At 41.3% G+C, this 26,026-nt stretch overlaps 1 protein-coding gene across 1 annotated transcript in view; it reads right to left on the reverse strand.

Moving 5' to 3' along the window:
* Positions 1-1,368: 1,368 nt before the first annotated feature.
* Positions 1,369-26,026, reverse strand: part of LOC124545537 (mite allergen Der f 3-like) — a 54,140-nt gene continuing 29,482 nt past the window's right edge. The window contains exons 4-6 of the mRNA XM_047124486.1: positions 20,682-20,798; positions 15,162-15,314; positions 1,369-1,580 (exon numbers count right to left, since the gene is read on the reverse strand). Coding sequence (XP_046980442.1) covers positions 1,437-1,580; positions 15,162-15,314; positions 20,682-20,798 — 414 coding nt within the window. The 3' untranslated portion in view covers positions 1,369-1,436. The remainder of the gene's footprint in view (positions 1,581-15,161; positions 15,315-20,681; positions 20,799-26,026) is intronic.

The raw sequence follows: 26,026 nt of genomic DNA on the forward strand, positions 1-26,026 counted from the left end.
CACAGCTAATTTTCGCTCTGAAGTGAAGGGTATGCAGATCTGACACATCCTGGCGGACGGTTCATGGTTCCATAGATCAGTCGATACAGCACTTGCCCACGAAGGCAAAGGTCTCACGTTCAAGTCACGGTCTGGTACACAGTTTTAATATGCCTGGAAGGTTCAAAATAAGTTTTGGTATGACGGCTTTTTCTTCAATGTCCGATCGGTTGGGAAATTAAAACCGCACTTCAAATCCGATGAAGCTTTGTGCAGTTATGTGGCACAGTGTCTCTAGCACGTCTATCAATCGCATCACTCAACTTTTTTCATCTCTGGGTGCACAAAAAAATAAATAAATAAATAAAAAATAAAATCTGAGGTCATCAGTCCCCTATAACTTAGAACTACTTAAACCTAACCAACCTAAGGACATCACACACATCCATGCCCGAGGCAGGATTCGAACCTGCGACCGTAGCGGTCGTGCGGTTCCTGACTGAAGCGTCTAGAACCGCTCGGCCACCAACGGCCAGCTATGGGTGCACAGTTAGCACATAAAGATGCCTAGAACGACTGTGGCTCCCGCCAAGTGCGCTATCTGGTTCTTGGTTTCATGCAGCCTACAATAACCTGCCTCGCATAACAGCAAAGTGTGGCATTGGTACAGGAACTTTGAAGTAGCTGCAACAAATACCCTGTTGCAGTCTCTTCGATGGGAAGTATCTGATCGTGCACCATACAGCCCGGACTTTGCTCCCTCTGATTTTCGTCTCTTAACTCGTATGAGCCAAAGACTACGAGAAAAGCATTTCGACACAGACAACGAGCAGCAGACCAGCGTAGAGGAGTGGTGGAAAGGGTAGGCGGCTGCCTTCTTTGACGAGGGTATTGGATAGCTGGTAACGCGTTGTTAGATTTGTTTTCGTCACATTGGTTTAAGGTCTTTGATTGCTTACTCTTCTGTTGCTCATATGGCAACGTCAAATATTTAAGTCCGCTTGGCGACTTGTGCCTATGTGTGTTCGGAGCTTACGGGCACTCAACGCCGAGGTTATTAGCGCCCGGCTACTTTGTGGAAAACATCAGGAAGGTGTAGATAAATGTTACAAATAAAACATTTCTCAATTTTTGCACTGTGGTTTCCATTTAGTGACAGATCGGACCTTAAAAAATAAACAGTTTTCGTAGTTTTGTTGTCAAAGGGATTTCGTCGTCAATCACTCTGGAAGGATTCTAGAGCTGAAGTATAAGATTTCATCTCGCTTTCATTTCGGAGAAAAACATTTGAAAGTTGTAAGAAATTTGACAAAGCGTTGATACGAAGATACAGGAAAATCTTACACCAAGTAGTAGCCCACATAGCTAAAGAAATGGAAACAAGCGGAATTCATGTTGCGCTATCTACTTTATTGTTGTTGTAGGAAATGCGCAATCCTCAGTCAGATTGCGTGCGGTCATTTCTTGTTTTCTTCGATCCAGTCGATGAAGGCGGAGACCCTGGTGTAGACGGTGGGGTAGCCCTGCAGGCCGCAGCCCTGCTGCCACGAGGCGAGCCCCACCACCTCGCCGTCCACCTCCATCGGGCTGCCGGAGTCACCCTGCACACACGACGTCCACAAGGTGTAAGGAAACAGACGTATAAACTGTACTACGGTAACAAGGAAGAAAAAACGGGCAGTAGGTCGTAACTGCTGAGGGGACTGCCCCACTCTCATACAACACAAAACGATCAGCGTGAAAACTTTGCCTCACTATTTCCTTGCATAGCAAAAGCATGATTCCCTAGGATACGAAGAAAACCAATATTGTTCAAAGATTTGTGGGGAGATGTATTGCAAACGGTTTCAGATGCCAGCAGTATCACCGCTGCGACTGAGGCTGTTGACATACCGTGGGATCAGCCGCTGTAACCTCCTGACATTGTGAATACTCTCCGGACTAATCCATGAGATGCAGCGCAAGGTAGAAATCAGTACCAAACTATGAATGGTCAAATGATTCCTAGCACAGTGTCAGCCAGAAAGATTATCTCCATTGAGTACAACTAGGGAAACAGTAGTGGGAGGTGGGACATTGTCTGAAGTCACCTGCACGTAGCATATCCATCCCTTGGTTCTAAATTATACATCACTGAAATACAAGTACGTGCAGGAGACCGCTAAGGAATTAAAATCTGGGATACTCCTAGTATTGCTACTAATTTATCATTGGTGAGGGACATTTGGCTACTGCAATCTTCGTCACAGATATTTTTACACGACGTCATAAATCTGTCACTCCATAGCTGATTTACTAATGAAATAGATAAAGCCGACATTGACTTTAGATTGATGCTTTGTATTTTCCTATGGAAAACTTCATTGTAGATCAAGCCTCACAGTTGATGGGAGAAGGAATTACAGATGTAATTTTAAGCCATTCATATGGTATGTGGCGGAGGTTGCATTGTGTAACGCGTGAGGAAGCTAAAATCACAACTGTCAGGTATACACATTTCGTGAATAATAACAGTCCTATTATACTTCCGTGAGGTACATCAGGCATTAATGTCAATTGTGATGATATCTCCCCATTATGACTTAAAGATTTCAGTTTTGCGTAATTTGCCACATGGCGCCCGAGCGGAAATGAATGGAAGAATTCTCAGAAGTAGGGGAACATGCTACCAGACCGGCCACTCCTGGTATACCGTTCTGGACTAACCCAGTGCGCTGAGTCCCACAAGATCTGTGCTGGCGGCGAAGCTGCAACGCTTCACGCGGTCGTACGAGGAAGCTCCGCTATGAAGTCAGTTTTGATTGCTTGGTTATTGCTCGGCAGTTTGGTCCGTTGGTTCCTGACGTTTGATTAAGGAACAAACATGTGTAGCGTCTAATCTTAACTTTGCAGCTGACGGCCGCCATTCTGCAGTTCGCCATCCTGTGATCCAATGTTCTTACAGTATTAGAGGAACGCTCACAGATGCCCTGCCACTCTACGTGACACATTTCGATTACATCAAAATGATGAAATAAGTTTAGGGCTGGGAAAGGAAAAAGAGTAAACAGCCAACGAAAAGAAAAACATTCTACGAGACTGAGCGTGGAAATTGAGAATCTTAAACGTGATAGGGGGGCTAGAAAGGAAGGAAGTGGATGGAGCTTATGCGAGCTCAACAGCGACGTTATCAACGCGGTAGCCAGGAAATCAGGAAAGCGAAATGTAAAGGCACAATCTAGCAGGTGCAGTTCAGTGAAGTGAAATGCGTAGCGGAACTAGGATTTGGAGTGGTGATGTCGTGTTGAAAGGCGTCCGCTAATTTCAAAAGACATTTATTTACACTAAAAAAATCGAATCAACTACCACCCAGAAGGGCTGTGCATTTAGTTATCATTTACAAGTACGTTCATAATTCAAAAGGAAAAACCACATGCACGTATAGGTAAAACATCAACACAACTTCGTCAGTTCAATATCCAGTAACAATAGCTCAAGAACAAAAAATTAAACCCCTTAAGTGAATTTATTTTGAAGCAAATAAAATGCTCGCTCGCAGCTTGAACCATTATCTCAAGAATGCGGATTAATGCCCTCCTTTTATTTACTTAAAATATTATCAGTCTCTCAACTCTCTTGAAACGGTTGTAAAAATTCACACAAAACAATCAGGAATCATTAGCAACTACAGCCTAAAACACCGTAGCCACAAATCGGTTAATTATTAACCACCAGAGGGAAGGGTGCCAAAATATGGAATAACTAGAATTAAGGTTAACTACGCTGTGCAGCAGGGTAATAAAGAACTTACAGCAATTTGTTTGCCAGCCAGTAGGGAATAACACACTCTTTCAACAATAGCTGTGCCCACTGGCAAATAGCGATTCAAATGCAGTTACGTAAATTTATATGACCACTGGCTCGCGGTGAACTAAGAAATTTAACACATATTCCAGTTCACTGATCTAGCCAGAAATAGTGACTTTCGCAACTAATCAGCAGCAGAACCGAAGTGGGGCCCTAGAAGACACAGGAACTCCCTCGCTACGCGAAGTTTTGCACCGCAACGAAACTGGAGCAGATCGATAGCGAACCAAGGCAGTTTGTTATTAAGAAGTCCAGCAATGAGACCCAGTCGGTGGAGACACGGCACGCGGAGGGGACTTCCTGAGATCCCGCTATCACTCCAGGCGCTGTCGCGCGGCTGATCTGAGAGGAAAGGGCGGCAGCGCCTACCGGAGGGACGAGCGGCAGCCGACTTCGCAGCGTCTCCATTGTCTGTGAGGCGTCAGGAAGTTACTCGGATAGCGCGCACGCCCCACGCTCCGATCGGCAGCGGGAGATTTGGATTCAGCACGCGTCGTGACGGGATGGTACCGTAACAAAATGAAGAAGTTAAGGATCTCTGATCAGACAGAATATGGGATAATATTACAACAGCTGGAAATAGTGTAACGGGAGTATGACTCGATGTGAACAGGAAGATAGGTCAGACTCATGTGCCGAAGAAGAAAAAGAAAATCTTCAACGGTTAGAGATAGGACATTCACATTCATAGGATGTGTGCATTAATACGTTCTGCGGAAGTGATTAGCATTTCAGTCACATCGGCTAAGCATGTGCCCTGTTGCCTAGTAGGTATAGGGTCCGCCATGAGCACTGATAACTTGTTCCATGTGTGATGGCATCGACACATATAAGGCGCGAATGGTGTCTTGTGATATAGCCATACATGCTGCTTCCGAAGTCATCTGTGGTGGTCGGCATTGGGTCACAGCACTGCGCCCGTTGTTTCTCCATATCTCACACATTTCCGACTGGCGACCAGTTTGGTGATCTGGCGGGCCATGGCAAAAGTCTGACAACCTGTGTCACCAAGAAGGCAAGTGTTCGTGCAGCAACATGCGGTCGGGAAGTGGCTTGCTGAAGAATGGCGTCTGGGGTGTTTTACAAAAAGGGTATGGCTACGGGTCGCAGGATGTACGTACGTGACATTGTTCGCAGTGCCCTAGACATACAACAACTGTGTTTTGTGGTAGTACACAATACCATCCCACACCATAAGGCCTCGAGCGTTGTATGCCTTGTGCGAATGCAGTCACTGTGATCCGCTCCCCCTGTATGCGCGAACCAAAATGCTGCCATCATTTTTTAAACAAGCAGAATCTGGATTCGTCCGAAAACACTGTTTGATGACTTTTCTCTCTACAGTCACGTCGTTCCATTTAGGGTAGCATTCATCTCATGCTAGGTGCGGAGGACCCTACGTCATAGTAACGTAACGCTATGTCATCGTGACGTAAATGAAGCTAAATCGACTTCATGAGTACGTCTATCGATCTTTGCAGTTGAACCACAGAGGTTGCACCAATAACGTAAGCAGACATGTACAATCGAAGTTACAGCAGTTGTGTGGTATGCTCATCCCAGTTGAATTACTGATTAAGCTGTAATCTCAACTATTTTGGATGTTATTGTTTGTTTCTTGATGTAATGAATGTCTGAACGAAGAACCATAACCTCAACGAAAGTCAAAAGAAGCGAGTAGCCATTTTTAAAAAAAATCCGATTAATTGTGCATAAATCATGTGAATAGAAACGTGAAATAGAGAGAAATTAAAGTGTTTCGTATTTTTATAAAAGCCAATGGATTGTACGTAATTCTTCTGGGCAGAAACGTTAAACTGAGAAATTAATGTGGTTCCAACGATAATTCCGAATTTGGCAGGAATTTTTATTTTTCCCTCATGCTGTAGATCAGCACAGAAACTTGTGCTCTTCAGAAATGAATTATTGCGGATGATTATAATATACTGACCTGTTATAACACGTCATTATATTTATTTATACGTTGTATACTGTGAAAAAACAATGACATGCAAGTCACGTTTACCAGCATTTTAAGCAACTGAAAGCAGTGAGTGCTGTCACCATTTTCAGCTACTGTTTGTATGATTCTTAGACAATATGGAAATAGCTGTAGTAATCATGCCAGACACTACCAAAATTTATACCATGTCTATTAAGAGAATAATCAAAGACAATATTCCACTATCGTATATGAAACATCACTTAGTGCTGCTAAAAACTGTGGGCTGTTGAGGTTATTTTGTCAAGTAGCTCACCAATTGTGACAGACACTGTTCAACATCAGTTGGCAACTACTAGAAAACTTACTTTTTAATAGTTGATACTGCTTAAATATTGAAATGTGAGCAAGAATTATAGACGAAATATCGTTGTTTTTTCACAGTATACAGCATATAAAATACGACAAGTGTTATTAACAGGTTACATTATACATTATAATCATCAATAATAATTTATTTCTGAAGAGAAAAATTTTCTGAGTTGATCTGCAACATGAAGGCAAAATTAAAATTCGAGCAACATTCGGAATTATCTTTGGAACCACATTAATTTCTCGGTTTAACGTTTCTGCCCAGAAGAATTATGTACAATCCATTGGATTTTATAAAAATATGGAACACTTTAATTTCTCCCTATTTCACGCTTCTATCCATGTGATTTATGAACAGTTAATCGGATTTTTTTTTTAAAATGACTACTCGCGTTTTTGACTTTCGTTGTGGTTATGGTTCCTTCGTTCAGATATTCATTATGTTCATGAAACAGACAATAACATCTCACATCCTTGGGATTACAGCTTAATAATTAATTATTTCATGTTTCTGTCGGCACAATCAGGCACGATTCATGGGATTTTTTAAAAATAACTACAAACTTTTTTGTACTTTCGTTATGTTCATGAAATATCCAATAACATCCCAAATTCATTCGATTACAGCTTAATAATTAATTATTTCATGTTTCTGTCCATATGATTTATGGGCGACTCATAGGATATAAAAAAAATTACTGCAAGCGTTTCTTTCTTTACTTTCGTTATGGTTCCTTTGTTCAGACATTCATTATGTTCAAGAAACACACAATAACATCCGAAATTGTTAGGATTCCAGCTTAATAACTAATTCAGCTGGGATGAGCATACCACACAACTGCTCTAACTTCGTTTGTACACGTCTATTTTCATTTAGCTTTCACGTTATCGGTGGAACCTCTGTGCTACAACTGCAAAGATCTATATACGTACTCATGAAGCCGATTTAGGTTTATTTACGTCACGATGACGTAGCGTTACGTCACTATGACATAGGGTTCTCCTCACATAGCGTGAGATTAATGCTACCCTTGCACATACTGTTGACGTCTGACATGCTTCTACAGATTCGTCAAAGATGGGTTGAGAAGTGGACAACATGCACGTAGCCCGCACCGTAATAAACGACGACGGAGTGTCACGGTATGATGCAATGTTCCGCTGTTTCGCCAGAGCCGAGGAGGACGCAGGTCTGTCCTGCAATGACTTTCGGATAAGGTGTCGATCTTCTCGGGGGATGGTCTGGGTAGTGCGGCCTGCGGTGAACCATTCTGCAGACACCCATTGCACTGCAGAAACACTTCATCCCACACGAGCAGCAGTTTCCCGGATGGATGCATCACATTCTCTCTTGCCAATAACGCGCCCTCTTCCAAACGCACTGATTTGACGGTACGGTTCACGCATACATCTGTGAGGCATCCTGCACGTCTGGTCAAGCCATACTGATCCATTACTGTCGGTTTATAACGATATCGAGAGCCGCAGGCACAATTTACCCGTGGGTGGAATTGCGCCAAGATATTGATGTAGAACTTGAATCCCCGGGCCGATATGGTTGGGAGGCTAATCAGTTCCGCAGAACATACTAATGTTCATGTCCTCTGAAAAATAACGTCCTATCTCTAGTCTTTCAAGATATTTTTTATGATCATGAGTGTGCTTTGAACAATTCATGGTAGGATTGCCCTTCAGACTTCACATTTTTAAGACGTTCTCCTCTCGAATGTCTCTTTTTCCTGAGGACTTGTATTTGTTTTCACTGACAGAAATTTTATCTTCTTCCATACGTTTGCCTCCAGTCTTCATTAAATTCTTGCACTTTGTCGTTTAAATTAAATATTCCTAATTCTTCTCGTACATTCTCCTTTGTTATCGTAAGATCATTTCCTGATCAACTTTTTACATATTTCACTTCATTAGACACTACAATTGATTTTTTTAGTCCAGGATTCACTACATAGCGCAAGACTTAGTGTCTTTCCTCGTCATGTCCTTAAAGTTTTATTTTAAATTACACATATGTGCTGAAATTTGTTGGTTTTATTCTACACATCGTTACCGATATTTAAGTTGATGTCGCAACCCCTAATATCTAACATTTGAAATTTCGTCCAGTGTCTCACCTTGAAAGAGAAAGAAAACATCTAATCTATGTACATATAACGGCGATGAGTTGAATGAAATGAAACTGGTTCCTAGTCAGATGAATATGAGGTAGTACAGACAGCAGCACAAAATCATATAACGCAAGGAAGATACGTTATTAATAGGAATGTAGGCCAGAGAGTGAGTTACAATGAGCAGTTCAGTGATAGTTTGCTCTCGTCAGAATCGACGTCAACCAACGCCAGGAACAAAAGTTCAGGTATACATGCCGACGCCACAAACGGAAGATCAAGAGATAAAGTAAGTATACTAAAATATTCCACACGCTATTCACTATGTAAAAGAGATGATAATGTAATATCCTGAGAGACTGGGAGGCGGAAATGGGTGAGGCAACAGAAGGAAGGGTTAAGGAAGTGTGTGGGCTTGGAAGGAGAAATGCGAAAAGAGAAATTCTAATTCATTTCTGTAATAGATTTCAGCTAGAAGCTGTCAGAGGTTACGAATTTTCTGCACAAATGGTTTAAAGAACAGAGAGGGCGATTTGTGTTGGCTACTTAAAACAAGGGATGCGGAACACTTAATTTGGGAGAGGCTGGCGGTCTCTAGTCTTACAGTCTAGTCTAGTCTTACAGACTGTCCTGCGTTTCCGTTTAGAATTTTCCGTATCAGTCATTGTAGTATATGTATTGCCAAATAAGACATTAATCCTGCATGATTTTGGCGTTCATTAAGTTCTATGAAATTAACTATCTACTGTCTCACTTTCTACGTACAGGTATGCTGACGCCGGCGGATCACTTTCACTAGAAGGACTTTTGCCACTTCTCAAGTTCTCTGCATGAAAATATGCAATATTTTCTACGTTTGTTACAAACTGGAGTGGGGACTGCCTTGAAGGCATTACTTATCATCGACGTACACGGTGGTTCAGTGATAATGTGACAGACTTTCAGGTATGATCGAGAAGCTTAAAGGTACCAATTTGAAGTAAGGAAACCAAATCCGGAAACGACAGAGTTGACAGTTAAAAGCAGGAAAAGTTCTGAGACCTCAGACAGTGGATTTGTGCTACTGCAAGCTCTTTGCTTTCCATATTTTGGGAGGAGGTAGTATGGACCAATGCAAGAAAAAATTATCTAGCATACGTGGGCTCTAAAATGTATGTCTTAAAAACTATGAGCATTTGTTCAGTAGAAGGGCTGTTATTTAACAACAGCAGAGTTAAGTGCTCACGGTGTTATATAGCTAGGGAAGGCAGAAATGCACGCTATAAGCTCACGCAGGATGGCGTGAGGTCTGAAACAGGATACGTAATGAATGCTATAAAGAAAAGTACGTAGCTGCTGGAATACTTTAATCCATCATTTGTATACATCGTTCTTGATGAGACATGCTTCATACGATAACTATCAATTGCTATGGCGCCTTGCTAAGTCGTAGCCATTGACTTAGCTGAAGGCTATTCTAACTATCTTCTCTGCAATTAAACGAGGCTTCGTCAGTGTTGCATCGCTAGCTAAGTCGTCCGTACAACTGGGGCGAGTGCTAGTAAGTCTCTCGAGACCTGCCGTGTGGTGGCGCTCGGTCTGCGATCACTGACAGTGGCGACACGCGGGTCCGACATGTACTAATGGACCGCGGCCGATTTAAAGCTACCACCTAGCAAGTGTGGTGTCTGGCGGTGACACCACACACGGCCCTTAGGGTATTGATTTTCGAGCCCATGTTAACTGGATATGTTTTTCTTGTTTTGGTCCTCCCCAGCTATTGAACGCAAAAAACTTGCAGTAACAGATGTCATCTCTCACAAGCATCAGAGCGTTATTCGCTTGTAAGTTTCGAGTCGGTCATTTGCGAACCACGGTCCCTTATATCAAATTGATAAATTTACCGTTCTCCATTATTCCTCGAAATCAACAAGGAGTCACCCAGTGTATCTGTATATCCTGTTACGGAAAATTAATGACTAATGATAATGTAAAAATAATTTCCATTTCCCCAGCACTTTGCAAGATTCCTAATCCGGCTACAACGTCCATTCAGGCTGCCGAAACATTGTTCGGTGTCCGTCCTGTTGCCACCTGTAGAGTACTTCTCAACTTGAAGGGAAGTCCTGGGTGCTAATTTCTCCGAACTCTTTGCTCTCTCTGTGACAGATTATCCCTAGTTTTGTTTTGCTTTCGTTTTTTAATAGGAGGAAAGGGGTGCGACTTTCTTGAGCTGATGCAAAATACTTAATATGTTGAGAACGACATTCGTATGCGACTTTCCTTTCGTCCTCTCTGTCTGTGGAATGTACAGGAGTTGGACAAAAATAGGGAAAGAACGGCGAGAAATGCATGCTTGAACGTAAACGCCGTTGCTAGCCAAGCCCGTAGGTTACGCCGTTGTATTTGAGAAGAGCGGCATCTGTTGCAATGTCTTCAATACGTTGCGAGTGTCAGTGGTGGTCAGAACAACGTTCTGTATAGTTGTGAATAGTTCTATGAAGTAAATTAGAACGTGGGCAAATGGTTGGTTCTCGTATGGTGGGAGCTTCCGTAACCTTGGCTGACGAACTGTTTGGTACTTGAAGAGTCACCGTATCCAAGATTTATACCGCATATCGCGAAAGCGGAAAAATATCGTCCGCTACGTCACAACGCGAACAAAAGTGTGTGTAGAGTGATTACAACACATGCTCATGGAAGAGAATTGTAACGACACCAGCAAAAGTCATTGCCGGCCTGAATGTCGCATCGCGAACCATTTCAACACCAACACAGCACGACTAGAATTCTGTAAGCAGGAAATTGGAAGTCGGGCAGGAGTTCTATAACGACTGCTCAGTGAAGTAATTGCCTATAACAGGAAATGGTGGTGCCCAAGCCATAAAACTTGGAGTGCGGAGCAAAGGAAAAAAATCATGTGGTTGAATGAGTTTTATCGCATACCGTTTGCAGCTTCTGACTGAATTTAAGTCGCAAGAGTGAATCATTGCGCCAGTTCAGGAATGATTTGGGTTGCCACATCGTGCTATTGCACAGACGTCATGCTTGCACTGCAAAAAAATGGCTCTGAGCACTATGGGACTTAACTACTGTGGTCATCAGTCCCCTAGAGCTTAGAACTACTTAAACCTAACTAACCTAAGGACATCACACACATCCATGCCCGAGGCAGGATTCGAACCTGCGACCGTAGCGGTCACGCGGTTCCAGACTGTAGCGCCTATAACCGCACGGCCACTCCGGCCGGCGCTTGCACTGCAAGTTCGCTCTAATGGAAAGGGTTATATGATCGTTTAGGCCGATCAGGTACATCCCATGATACTATATTTGTTCCGCAGTGGTGATGTTACGTTCCAAGACAACAAAACTCCTGTTCACACAGCTCACATCGTCCAAAACTGGTGTTGTGAGGACGAAGGTGAAGTGTCGCATCTCCCTGGTCACTACAGTGACCAGATTTCCATGTGGCTGAGCCTTTGTGGACTAATCTGGAGAGAAGTTCGTGTGATCGGTTTTCACCTCCCTCATTGTCACTTGAACTTGACACTATTCTGTAGGAAGAATGGCATAAGATTTTCTTGAAAACCATGCAGATCCTTTATTTATCTATTCTGACAAGAATGGAAGCTTCTGTAAATCAGGGATGGGAAAAACCGACTGGTTGAATCCCATACCCGTATTTTAGTTCCGAATAACGGGTATTCCTCTGCGTATGTTTGTTCTCGATTATAATATATTTTATTTATTTCTTACTAATAACCGAATAAAAACCCAGAATATCAATAAGCCATAGCAACAGTGCAAAACTTTTTCGTTTTTAAATAAACCTTTCTAAAAAACAGAAAGAAATTTTTATACGTAAGATTTGTCTTACTTTGAAATATTGTGTTACTACAGAAAATGTGATAAGCGGTAGGTGCTATTTTAATAAGAATATCGCCGAGCAACTAATATTTATTTATTTATTTATTTAACCTGATCAGATGAGGGCCATCAGACCCTCTCTTACATCGGACCAGTGTTTTACACATGCAGCATTTCACACATCAGAGTTACATCATGACAATACTTTAAATAAGAAAATTAGATTACTCTAGTCGCAATATGAATAAAGAGTAATGACTAAGACCTAATAAAGTAAGTACTGGCAGTATTTTTACAACAGGGGCTATACATACAAATTATGATAAAAGCAATAATAGTAACAGTAAGAAAATCAAATAATAATGATAAACATGAGAAAAATTAGCGATAGTAATGAAGATTTGTGCGGATGTACATTAATATCTTGATGTGTAAAGTAGATGTTTACTAGTATAGCGAGTTTTGGGGGAGGGAGTTTTAAGGAGGGGGAAAGAGGGAAGTAATGACGTGAAGTGCATTCATGTACAGAGGAAGGCATTACTGTTGCTTAAGTAGATACGTCAATAACTGTTTTTTGAAGCCGAACATGTTTTTAAGTTCTCTAACATAACGAGGGAGGTTATTCCATAGTCGGGTTCCCGCTACTGTAATGGAGAAGGTGACTGATCGATGCAGTGGAACAGAGAGGATTTTATTATAATGCGAACGTGTGTTTCTGTCAAGTTGTTCCGGCATAAGTGTTAAGAACGAGGAGAGATATGAGGAACAATGTACATTTATAAGGCAGTAGATGAGACAGTGTGTATGGAAATCTCTGCGTTTGTCTGCAAGCAGCCAGGACAATTTTGCATATGCTGGTGAAATGTGATAAAAAAAGTCGAACGTCACAAACATATCGGACGCAGGCATTCATGACCAGTTCCAGACGTCTCGAGTTTTCCTGAGAGAGGCCTTGTAGGATAATATCGCTATAGTCAATGATTGGAGGTATAAGCGTTTGTACTAATGTCTTTTTCAGATCGAAAGGAAAGAGTTTTTTTATATTTTTGTAGGACATGAAGGGATGCTGATGCTTTTTTGCACACTGCAGTTACGTGCTCTGTCCAATTTAGATTTTCATCTATTATTACTCCTAAACTCTTTGCTGAGGGACAGAAGTTGATAATTGTTCCATTTAGGATAGGAGATGGTAATGATTCCCGAAGTTTTGGGCTAATGAGCTTAGAGTGACCAACAAGTACCGCTTGGGTTTTAGATGCGTTTAGTTTTAGTCCTATGTCCTGTGCCCATTTTGATATTGCATCGAGATCAGTATTGAAATCTAAGAAGCAAATGATAGTCGCTTCTTGTCTGTCCATGGCAAGTTTCAGGTCATCTGTCACCTTTATCAGTGCGGATGTTGTGCTGTGATGTTTACGGAAACCTGATTGGTATTCGTCTAGCAGGTTGTTAGTAGTTAGGTAGTTGGTGAACTGGTCATGCACTATATATTCTAAGGCCTTTGATAGTGCAGGAAGAAGTCAGATTTGTCTGCTATTTCTGTGAATTCATGAAAGAGGAAAGAGATTACGGTAACAGTAATGCATTAAAAACTTAACGAGTGAACACTCATAATGCACAGTAAAATATAAGGTAGCTGATCTGCTGCCAGTGTGTACATAATATGCCCTTACCTGTTTGTAGCCCTTGAAAACGGACAAATTAACATGAAAAACAGATTTCTTCAACCTCCATTTTTGTCCTTTAGCGTTGACTATTCGCAATGCCCAAATACTTATACGATCCCTGGTTACATCATGATTTTTCAGCAGAGTTTCAGAAAATAAGAATCAAAATTAATATAGTGATAATTTCAACTAGTATTCAACCAATTGTCACTCTTTGGGAATAGCAGCGAACGGTGGACGAAGTTCTCTTTTACTTGCCTATTAAATTTAATATTTTGATTCTATGTATCTTGAAACTGAGAGACTCAGTTTTTTCAGTCTTTGTCCGATTTCTACATTTATTGCAGGTAATGATAGTGGCAAAAACCCGATAATCGGTTATTATGAGTGGTTTAACAATCAGATTAAACTGGAGCAGGAAAAAACAATATAATAAAACCAGTTGATTCAGCGCTAACCACCATCCCTATTTTGTATGCCAATGAGTTTCCTACCACATATTAGACGTAATAATGTGTACGTGGCGGTTCCATATTTTTTGTTCAACCCGTGTATGTTGCATTCAGTGTTAAAAATTATTTGTTGTAAACCACTGTCCGTCTACACGTGTTAAAGTATACACTGAATTCTGCGGGTAACTACGTATTCCATCACTTGCAGAGCGGCAATTTTGACAGCTTACGGCTATATTAATTGAACTTTTCATTCAGTTTCCAAATTTCTCCTTGAAATCCTTTACTGCTTGCTCAATGTACAGATTGAATAACACTGAGAATATGCTACAATCCTGTCTCACTCCCACCGTAACCTGCTTCCCTCTCATGTCTTTAATCTCTTGTAACTGCAATACAGTTTCTTGTATATACATTGTAGATAATCTTCCATTCCCTCTATTTTACCCCTGCTAGCCTCAAAATTTCAAACAGCATATTCCAGTCAAAATGTAAAATTTTTGTTTAAATCTATAAATGCGGGTTTGCCTTTCTTGAACATCTTCTAAGGTAAGGTATAGGGTCAGTATTGCCTTGATTGTTCCTGCATTTCTCAAACCACAAACTCATCACCCGACAGGTCAGCGGCAATCAGTTTTCCCATTATTCTGTAAATAATTTATGTCATTATTTTGCAATCACAACTTACTAAACGGATGTAAAGTAATTGGATGGATAAGAAAAATCTACTGACCAAAAAGTGGTAGAACACTCATGTAAATGTATTGAAGCCATCAAGCTTTCGGAACCAGTGGCTCCTTCTTCACTCTTCTCCTACAAACTGAGTTTGGTGAACCATCTTAACATCCCCCAACCTTCACCATTGCCTCTCAGAGCAGTCATAACTCATGATCACAAGAACGTGTCAGATATCAGCAGATATTTGTGGCGTACTCACGTTGCAGGCGCCCTTGCCCGGTTGCGCCACCTCCTCGCAGATGTGGCTCTCGTATACGGGGTCTCCGGGGGCGTAGGCGGCGCGGCAGGTCTCAAGGTCCACGATCACCGTGTCGACCTTCTGCAGAACGTTGGGCAGCAGGTCTACGTCCCGCTGAAAACACGACCAATTCACGTCGAGAACAAACCAAATATTCCCTCTCGTCTTTTCTGGAGAGGGTACCTAATTAGTCTCTGAAAAGATAACGTACTGTTCCTTTCTCTTCGACTATTTCTCACGATATACACAGAAACCCTATAGCTAAATACTAAAACAGTTTCATTACAAAACTCACACATATAAAGCAACGTTCCTTGTTTCGCTACTAGTACTGCTGCGAGAGGTAGACTCACAGTTTAATGACATCGTATTTGACACCACATGCCGGAAAATTACGTAGGACGTGTCTTGGAATCGTTTCTCTCTAAGAAAACTTACACACCGATTGCTGTTCGTTCTCATCGGTACAGGTCAAAGAAATGGAGAAAGGTACCAGTGGGACGTTTCACCTGTCAGACATGACACGACCAGAAGAGTAGTTTAAGATTCAAGAACGGTAAATTCTCAGAACGAAAAGACGTACAACCACGTGCTGTCATATCACCATCGCAATATAATGCTGTTGCTAAAATCTTGTAAAAAGAGATATCAAGTTCTTAAATGAGGTGCCCTTAAAGGAATCAAAACTCAACAGTGCACACGTGGCGACTTGCGTATTCATAACTGAAGACAACGAGTTCAACTGAAATGGGCTGAGAATACATGTTTTCTTTTGCTCCCATTAAAGAGGATGTCCAGTAGCTAAAAGAGAACTGAAAAAATAAATAAATAGCATTCGCTTACGAGGGGCATTCAATAAGTAACGCAAAATATTTTTTCTTTTGTTTTTGTGAAAGCAGATATTGTTTCCTCAGGATTCCAATCCACTGCAATATTCCCCAGGCTTTTGTCTGCAAAACCCTATTTTTCAACACAGTCTCCGTTCAGTGCGACAGCCTTGCGCCACCTTACTGGCAGGGCCTGTGGGCCCGCATAGTACTACTCTAATGGTCGATGCCGGAGCCATCATCTTACTGCATCAATAACTTCCCCATCCTACACGCACTGCTTCCTAGGGAGTGCATCTTTCATTAGGGTAAACAGATGGAAGTCGGAAGGTGCGAGATCCGGGCAGTATGGTGGATGAGGAAGAACAGTCCAATGAAGATTTGTGAGCTTCTCTTGGATGCGCGGACTTGGCTGAGGCCCTACGTTGTCTCGGAGAAGGAGATGTTCATTTGCACTTTTGAGGCGACGACCATGCTTAAGTATTTTCTTCAGTTTCGTGAGGGTAGCACAGTACACTTCAGATTTGATCGTTATACCATGAGAAAGAATGTAAAACAGAATAGCCGCTTCAGAGTCCCAGAAGGCTGTCGCATTACTTGACCAGCTGAGGGTGAGGGTTTGAATTTTTTCTTCGAAGAGGAGGTGATATGCCTGGAATGCCGTTTTGTTACCGGTTAAAAGTGATGAACGCATGTTTCATTGCCTGTGACGATTTTCGAAAATAAATTGTGACGATCAACCTCGTAATAAGCAAACATTTCCGCACAGATGGTCCTTCGGTGCTCTTTGTGTCTCCTGTTAGGTGGCGAGGAACTCAGTGGGCAACCATAAACTGGCGGGCGAGTATGTCAGCACTACCAACAGAGACGTCCATTTGAGCATGGATGTGATTGATTATGGTCCGTCCATCATCTCGAATGAGAATGTCTGCACGTTCCATTATTGCAGGAGTCACATATGTGTACGTTCCACCAGCACAGGAGATCGGATAGGTTAGCGCTACCTAGTTATAATGACGACACCCGCCTCGCCCAAAGACTCACCGTGCTTTTGTTCACTGCCAGTTCCCCGTAGATATTCTGCAAACACTTCTGAATATCTGCGACGCTCTGGTTTTCCGTCAACTCAGTAACAGTTCTACTCTTGCAACCTATCTCCGTTACAGCTGCCATTTTGAAGGCTACGTCTAGCGACGCCACCTATCGGAACTTCTTGAATCTACGGGGGATTAAGCGGGAATACTCAATGATGTCCCACAACAAATTCTACATTTTTCACCGAAATCGTCCGAGGAAAAAATGAGTTGCATTAGTTATTCGACATCTCTCGTATAATAAAGAAAAATTGTTCAGCGACTAAGTAACCTGGTGTGTGTGTGTTGAAGTGCCATTAGGCATTAAATGTTTCACCTGAAACACTGCACACACTTTTCCGTGACTCTCACATTTTTACCTAAGTTCGATGAGACATTTCAGTGTCTCTTCCTTTAGAAAACACCCGATCCATTTCTTCAAATCAACACAACTGAGGTAGGTCGAACGTAAGCGATGTATAATGACTCCAAAAGTATTCGTCCGATCATATCGCGTACAATATAACAATCACAAACATAAAAATATAGCTAATAGGCAAACAATAGCTATTTCCTTATATCGATTAATACCTTTATTTAGAAATAAAGGGCTATTTTGAGTCTTATTTTGCTTAATCAGTGAACAAATCCATGTTGTTTGAAAACACTCCCCAGTTGACATCTCGCAGGCAATATCGCACGTTGGTGCAGCTCTGACACACACCATTCTTCCTGTCCTTTATGCACTTGTGTTTCATCCATTGCAATGGATAGTCGCTTCTCTGTTTTCGTAGCCATTGAGTGATATTTAAGTAATATACATCAAAACGTCGTGAAACTATAAAAAAAGAGAGAGAAATTTGCATAAGGTTGTTTCGAAAAGGAAAATATTTTCAAAAAGTTTGAGAAACCACTTGCAGACCTACCATTAGAGTGAGGACTGTTGCACAGATGTTTAATGAGAGCAAAACGTACGAGAACCAATCACGAAGCGGCCGTAATGCAGTTCTGTTCGAGATGGGAAAACGTCAGATAGAGAAGTCAATAAAAATCCAAAACTAAGCGCTTTAAAACTTGCTACTGCAATCAAGATGCATGCAGGAAGGTGTGTTTCAACACAGACTGTAAGAAATTTGCTTTTTGAAGCTGGGTATGGAGGCTGAACAGCCTGTAGCAACCATTTATCAATAAATTCAACAGAAGGAAACAAGTTACATTTGTAATAGAACATAAATCCGGTGAGTTTGATTTCTGGAAGGAGGTTGTGTTTACTGGCGAGAGTCGATTTGGGCTGTTTAAGTCAAATAGAAGAGTAGATGTGCGGGGAAGAAAGAATTATCAACTTGAAGAGAGAATTACAACAGCCCCAGTTAAACATGGTGGAGCTTCAGTATTTGCCTGGTGCTGCAAGGGTGCAAAAGGTCTGGGCTGTTTGTGTTTCACTGATGGAATAAAGGGCCATAAGGTATTCATGCAGTTCTTAAAAACACGTCTCCCCAGGAGTGTGAATAACGTGGGTCCTCCAGGGATTATATTTTAACACAAGATGATGATCCAAAATATACAGTTCTATATGCAAAGCAGTGGCTGTTGTATAAAACACTCGATGGATGCTGACACAACCGCAATTCCCAGTCATTAACTCAATAGAGTATTTGTTGAATGTTCTAGACAAAAATGTGTGGAATCATCAGATATCGAATAGAAATGATCTAAAGAACACTACTAGAGGAGCGGCAAAAACTTACAGTGCAAACAACACATTTTCTGGTGAAATCGAAGCCAAGGAGAATGCAAGATATGATAAAGAGGAAAGGAGGGTCTCCTAAGAACTAACCATAATTATGTTCAGCCTGTCATTTACAGTGCTACAGACGGATACTTCTTTTTCCTACTAAATTGCCTTTCTTTACTCATGAATGTTTGGCGATGTTTATGTAAATAGGAATCATAGTTTCTTTATTGTACTTTCCTTTTCTGTGTTCGTGTACTGCGCTCGGAGAATTTTCCACTATCTACACACTGTTAAACTCATGTATTAGACAAATACTTTATAGTGTAACTGTATTCCAAATATGTCTTACTAGTATTAGACATCATTCTTTCGACCTTATAGTATTAAATAAAAGTACACCATCCGTCGAAAAAGTTACGAGACGGATTTTAATCCTGGTGTATAAATGATGTCACTTTGAACTAACAACTGTAAGCAACAGAAAGACATTCGACTAGTGATTTTTGTGTAGGGAGTGGTAAATACTGGAAGCGCGGCTATGGTACGTCAGCGTTGTTGTGACACAAATTGCAGTCGAGCAACGTTTCTAAAATAAGTGTTCAATACATTCATCCAGAATGCAAATTTAGTTCCACATACCTTGGCTCCGGAACGAAAACGTCTTGATTGAAATGCAAAACACGGACAATTCTCTCTGCAACAAACCATCACGGGTGCTAATACTCAGTGTTATCGAAACAAACCTACCACAACATGAATTTCTGCAACTGAACGGTCAATACTTGAAAGACGTAACCGTCGTCTTCTGAATAACATTCCACGGAAGGACTTCTCTGACAGTTTTATGAGTTTCATGAATGTTCTACGCGTTGTAATCAAGTGTGGCGAGCCTATGTAGAACACCTAAAGCCTTAAAACGATCACTTAACTAATGATTTTTATGGGACCTTTGCAGAATGACGCTTTACACTGTGTGTGCATTATGTGTGTCTGTGTACGAACTTATAGACATTTTTATACGTCTTATTCTTAAGAAAACTTTTTTTCAGAAAAAAAGCAACGATGAAGGCTAACATGACGCTGAGCAGAAATTAACATACGTTAAGAATGTAATGCCAGATAATCTTTCCCTTGCGGTAAAATCATACTGTAAATCAAGAAAAAAAGTTTTCCTCGCGCACGAGTAGGACTACTAGTGCACGAGGGTTCCGTACAATCTATGGAGAAGGTTAATTCATTCCGGGAATTGAGGACTTCCACGATTTTTGCCTGTTACTGACACTATTCCCTGTATGTCTTTCGATAACTTTTTAATTACAAAATCAAAGTCGGATAACGGACGACGGAAGAAGTTTTTTTTGGTTGATATATATAAAAATTAACATTTTTGGGATTATTTTCGTGATATTTATGATTCTAAACCAACAGGAAGTACCCTATGATTTTGATAAGTGAATTTGCAAGTATCAAAATATATAACATGAATGGTCACATCTTTTAGTTGCACTGATACCGACTGATGAAGAGAACCCTAAAAATATTCCCAGATTCTTTTGGTATCTTTACGTTGTGAAAATTCTAAATAACGATCTCAGCTCGATCAACGTAATATAAGTGGTTTACTCCTCATGTGTATACTTGACAGGATGTCCTTTTCAACCTTACGTGCTGCTACCGAACTCGGAAAGCTATATATTCTGGGAGACTAGAAGTGTTTAAAATGTATATTATTGTCAATTCAGAAACTACAGTAACTAACAGTGTATCTAGAATCCAATGATTTGCTTATTACGGCGTGTGCGAATTAACAACGGCAGAGTTCACAGGAAGGCAGCGCATGACTCACCGAGAGCAGCCCCCAGCCCATGATGGTGGCGGGGGTGCCGGCCGGCGTGTCCTGACCCCTGGCCGGCAGCCTGGCCGCCGCCACTGTCACGTTGTCGATCACCAGCTCGGGCTCCACCTGTACACACCACACACACGCACACAGTCGTGACGAAGGCTAAACTCTCCACGCTGAAGCAACTACGTTACATCCAGAAAATAAAACAGGCTATCGCGACTTGCAGTAGCGCTAGTGACAAACTGTAAGGTCAACTTGACACAAGCCTTGGGTGGACGGGTTAAATAGCACAGAACAAAAGTTATGAAGAGTAGTGATATGTGAATAAAGACTTAATAATTCACAAAGCTGGGGAATACGTAGACATAGTTTAAAGAATTCATCTAGACAATATGAGAAATACCGAAAAGGATCGAGATAATCGTTCCATCGGAAGTAAATTATTGCTCGCATAGGGACTTTTGTACCTTCATAAGTATGGAAATTGCTGATGAATATGGGAATTAAACTCAGGAGAATGTTCATGAAACTGTTTAGAGCACCTCATTTGATAACAATAAAACGTGCCATGTTGGGAAACTAGAGACGAAGAGACTGGGAGAATATGAAATTTGCTCCTACCAGAGAAGCTCTTCATGAACTCTTAGAAGAACAATCAGCACAAGTTAGTCCATATATTTTTGTGGAATGGGTACAAAAATGTATTGGTGTTTAGTTGGGGCAGGGAAAAGGGGTGGAGGTTTTGGGGATGGGTGGAGGGGAGGGCGTCGGAGGGGGGCAGTAATAAGCTGTATTCCAGTTCTAATTGTCGTCACACTTTCACTGCAGCGTGTCCTCCCCTATCTTTCATGGAAATTTAACTTATACATCGAATGTATCAGGTCACTTTACGTGTCTTTGATGATGACACAATTGTTTGAAATACATTTCTTTGCCAGAGTTCTTTGTTTTGTTTTAGTGACCAATAACTATACTGTACATTAATTAAAGAACACGAGTTATGAAAAACACCTGTTACCTTTTATTTACTCCCATCAGTGACCACCTGCATGTATGTTAGCTTTTTATCGTATGTCATCATGATCTATGGCATTATTTATATTAATGTTTAGAAGTGTAGTATAAGCTTCATACCCAAAACCTTCCCTCCATTTCCTTTTCCTTATTTTCAATGTTAATATGTTTGACCTACATCCGCCAAGATAACGGGGAGCGTGAAATCGCTTTCCTCCAGAACACGGGTAGAAGCCTCCGCTCTCGATAGAATCTGCCTCCCTGATTAACGATGGGGGCCAGTGTGCCGGCCAGCCTGGAAGTGGTTCCTAGTCGCCTCCCCACATCCACCAAGGTAAATACCAGACCGTGTCCCACATTGCATCTCAACTACACGATACATAAACAGTTTGTAACACGGTGTCACATTTGACCACGCCGTTACCGTAGACACAGTCAGCAGGCGTACACTGATACATTCCTAGGGTTGTTAAATGCCTTTGGGAGTGGCGACCCCCGCAATGTTAGCCTATAAACGAGTATTATTGATTCAGTGTGAGACAGGAGAACTACCATATCAGTTCAAACCTGGCATTAGGTAGTTAAAATTCACTGGAAGGAAGGAACGATGCTTCATCTATTGTTTGTGTTCCGATGTAAATAGGATGTCGGCTGAGGTAATATGAATACCACTGTTGGATTTTTAATATATCCCGTGTCCCACATCTACTTAAATACTCGACAAGTCACTGTACAGCTCGTGGCGGAGGGTAATCTGTACCACTACCAGCCATTTCCTTTCCTGTTCCATTCGCAGATACAGGAAGGGTACAACGATTGTCTGTGTGCCTCCATATGAGCTCTGATTTCTTGTATCTTTTCTCCTTGGTCCTTATGAGGAACGTATGTTGCTGGTAGTAGAACCATTCGCAATCAGCTGAATATTTCGGTTGTCTACATTTCCCCAATATTGTTCCTCGAACCTACCAGCAACAAATCTAGCAGTCCGCCTCTGAACAGCTTCGATGTCTTACTGTATTCCGACCTCGTGAGGATAGAAACAGTCGAGCTGCACTCAATAATAGGTCGCACTAACGTCCTATACGCGGTCTCCTTTACAGGTGAACAATACTTTCCTGAAATTCTCCCAATAAACTGAAACCCATCATTTATCTTTCCCACCACAAGCCTAACATGGTGGATCCACTTCATATTGCTTTGGAACGTTACGTTCAGATATTTAAACGACGTGACCGTGTGAAGCAGGAGCCTGCTAATGCTGTATCAATATTACGGGTTTGTTTTTCCTATTCAGTCTCATTAAATTAAATTATTTGTACGTTTAGCTCCAGCTGCCAATGGCCTTGGCGAAGTGGTAACACCGGTTCCCGTCAGATCACCGAAGTTAAGAGCTGTCGGGCTGGGCTACCAGTTGGGTGAATGACCATCCCGTCTGCCGAACGCTGTTGGCAAGGGGGGTGCACTCAGCCCTTGTGAGGCAAACTGAGGAGCTACTTGATTGAGAAGTAGCGGCACCGGTCTCCTAAACTGACATACGGCCCGGAGAGCGTTGTGCTGAGCACATGCCCCTCCATATCCGCATCCAGCGACGCCTGTGGACTGAAGATAAAATGATGGCCGGTCGGTACCATTGAGCCTTCCAAGGCCTATTCCGACGGACATAGATCCAGCTGCCCTTCATCACATCAGCTAGAAATTTTGTCTCACTCATCAGAGTGTGGTTTCAGAGTGAGGTTTCAGTTGTCTGAGACTGCCGTTGAGTATGCAAGTTCCGTTTGTGTGTGTGTGTGTGTGTGTGTGTGTGTGTGTGTGTGTGTGTGTGTGCGTGTGTGTCTGTGTCTCTGTCCTCTATTGCTTTAATTGTGAGAGCCTATCTGCGATGAACATCTCCGCTATATGGCGAGTAGGAACTTTCCTTCTCATAATATTATCATAATCCGTCCTGGATTTTCCGTTGTATTCTCCTACACTCACACAACTGCGACACCTTCCCATACACAACAGTGTCATCAGCAAACAACCGCAAATTACTGTCCAACCTGCCCGCCAGACCATTGATGGTGTAGAAAACAGTAGTGGTTCTGTCACATTTCCATGGGCCACTCCGGGCACCCTTGTCTCTGACGACCACACACCGTCGAGCACAACATACTTGGTACTATTACTTAAGAAGTTTTCGAGCCATCACGCGTCTGGGAACGTATGGAATATGTTCAACGTAATACCGGTTCCATTGTCATCACATTCACATATGCAAGTACCCTGACAGAAATAGAAAATGTTACACCATGAATGTCTTGACCATACGTTACGAAACTGACATTCCTATGTCTTTTTTAGATGTAGATTAAAATTTTCTAGCAATTTTACTACAGATAAAAGATTTGCTTACAGTCAGTGTGATTACATGACGGTTTTGGTAGGCGTCCAACATTACTGGCACCTTCCTTGTGGAACTGAGATCACAGCATGCATAATGGACGAGCAGAAGCAGTATATCACAATCTTTCAGATTTCGAGAAATGCTGAATTACCAGCATGAGCGACATGGCGGCATTATACCGACAGATGACAGAGATAATCTGTAATGGATCAGTGTTACATATGCTGTAGCAGCTTATTACTGTTATTAGAATATGATTGAAAATGGGAACGAGATGTCATAAGATGATTGTATAAGTAATTTGTAATTTGCTATTGGTCACTTTATTATATTGTTATGCACATGGGTGTTTCCAAACAATCAAATTTGTGAACGTCTGTTCTTTTCCTGAGAAAGGAATAATTTTTTATAAAGAAAAAAATGGTATTCAACTACCGCAACAGGGAAGCCAATACACCTGTTAACTACCAAGCTTCTTCCGCTGTGGTTTCCGTTCCTGACTCGCCATTTATACGGAAGAAATGAACTGTGCGCTGACCCGGCGGACAGTGTCACTGTAGTGTTAGCAGCTGGCCTAGTCCTTCCCGCTTTTAGTATGCCTTTTCTTTGAACGAGGTGTGCGGTAGAAAGACAGGTGAAGAGAGTAGCCAGTACGCAGTGTTTGATTAAGGTTCACATAACAATGCTTTCTACAAAATTTTAATGTTTCGTGTTATTAATAATGGAATTTACGGAGAAAGGCGATAAGCAGCACTTTTGCATAACGATTCGTGTCGTTGAAATTGTAGCCGTAGATAAAAGATAATACCAGGCAAAGAGTTGCAAATTTTATTCGTGAATGATTTCAAAGGGTGGATAGTACGGCGCATCGTATGAGGCGTGTAGATAGTATGAAAGTACTTTTTCTCCTTATTCTCAACCTCACAGTGTCTAAATAGCGAGCTGCTGACAGTTTCTTGCGTAATTAGACTTGTAATAGGAGAGACAGTTATCTTTTATCAGAAACTATAGTGACAGGCTTTTTGGGAATAGTAAAGTAATAATTAATTTTCAACGGTGTTATTTTGTTTTTTCAAGTGTCTGATATATACGTACCTTAAATCCTATCCTAAAATATTGTTAGTTGGGAAAGAAATGGCAGTTAACGTAAAAATTATATAGCTGATTTATGTAAGAAAGTGGGTACATGCAATTTTGATGGGCTGCATTGTAACAGAACTTGATTAACAAAGTTTGCTTAGTTTCTCAAGACGAAATTGAATTCAGTCGAATAACAATAACTAATGTTTTTTTAAATAGTTTTTAAAGTGATTGTGGAAAAGAGGGAAGTAGTCTATTATGAGTTTCATTCTGGTACTAGAGTTGCAGTTGTTAAAAGAAGAATTTATTAACTATTTCAATAAAGCGATGAACAAAAGTATTATTATAATTTGTCTCCTCAGGACAAACAACCGAACATAGAAGGTGCTATTACTTATTTTCGGAACTAAATTAATCAAGGGAAGTTTGTATTGGCTCCTTGGTCATTATTAAATGTTGCCATCGTCTTTTACTGGAAAAATCTAATTATTAAAACGATAATTAAAGGGAACAGTGAAGTGTAGTGTTAAATTTCCACTAGTTCTTTTGAAATAACTACGATATCCTTAACAACATTCAAAGAAGTCTACACGTAGTCAACATTTGAAAAGAGATTTAATTCAGGTAAAGGTAGTGCTCCAATTGTAGATTTTATTATTACCTCTGAATCCATAGCTAGAAACGATGACAGCCACTCAAGATTGCAGCACGGTCACGCAGTTTAGTATACTTGACCAGCTTCTCGTAATAACGTAATAAAAGGACGCGATATTTAGCAACAGAGTACAGGTGTGTAACGTCGTTCTAAGTTGGCTGAGTGCAATGACTGCGGAACTATTGGTGACAAGTTTGTAAGGACTATAGCCTGCCG

The sequence above is a fragment of the Schistocerca americana genome, chromosome 1, assembly GCF_021461395.2.
Source record: "Schistocerca americana isolate TAMUIC-IGC-003095 chromosome 1, iqSchAmer2.1, whole genome shotgun sequence".
In the NCBI taxonomy this organism is placed as follows: Eukaryota; Metazoa; Arthropoda; class Insecta; order Orthoptera; family Acrididae; genus Schistocerca; species Schistocerca americana.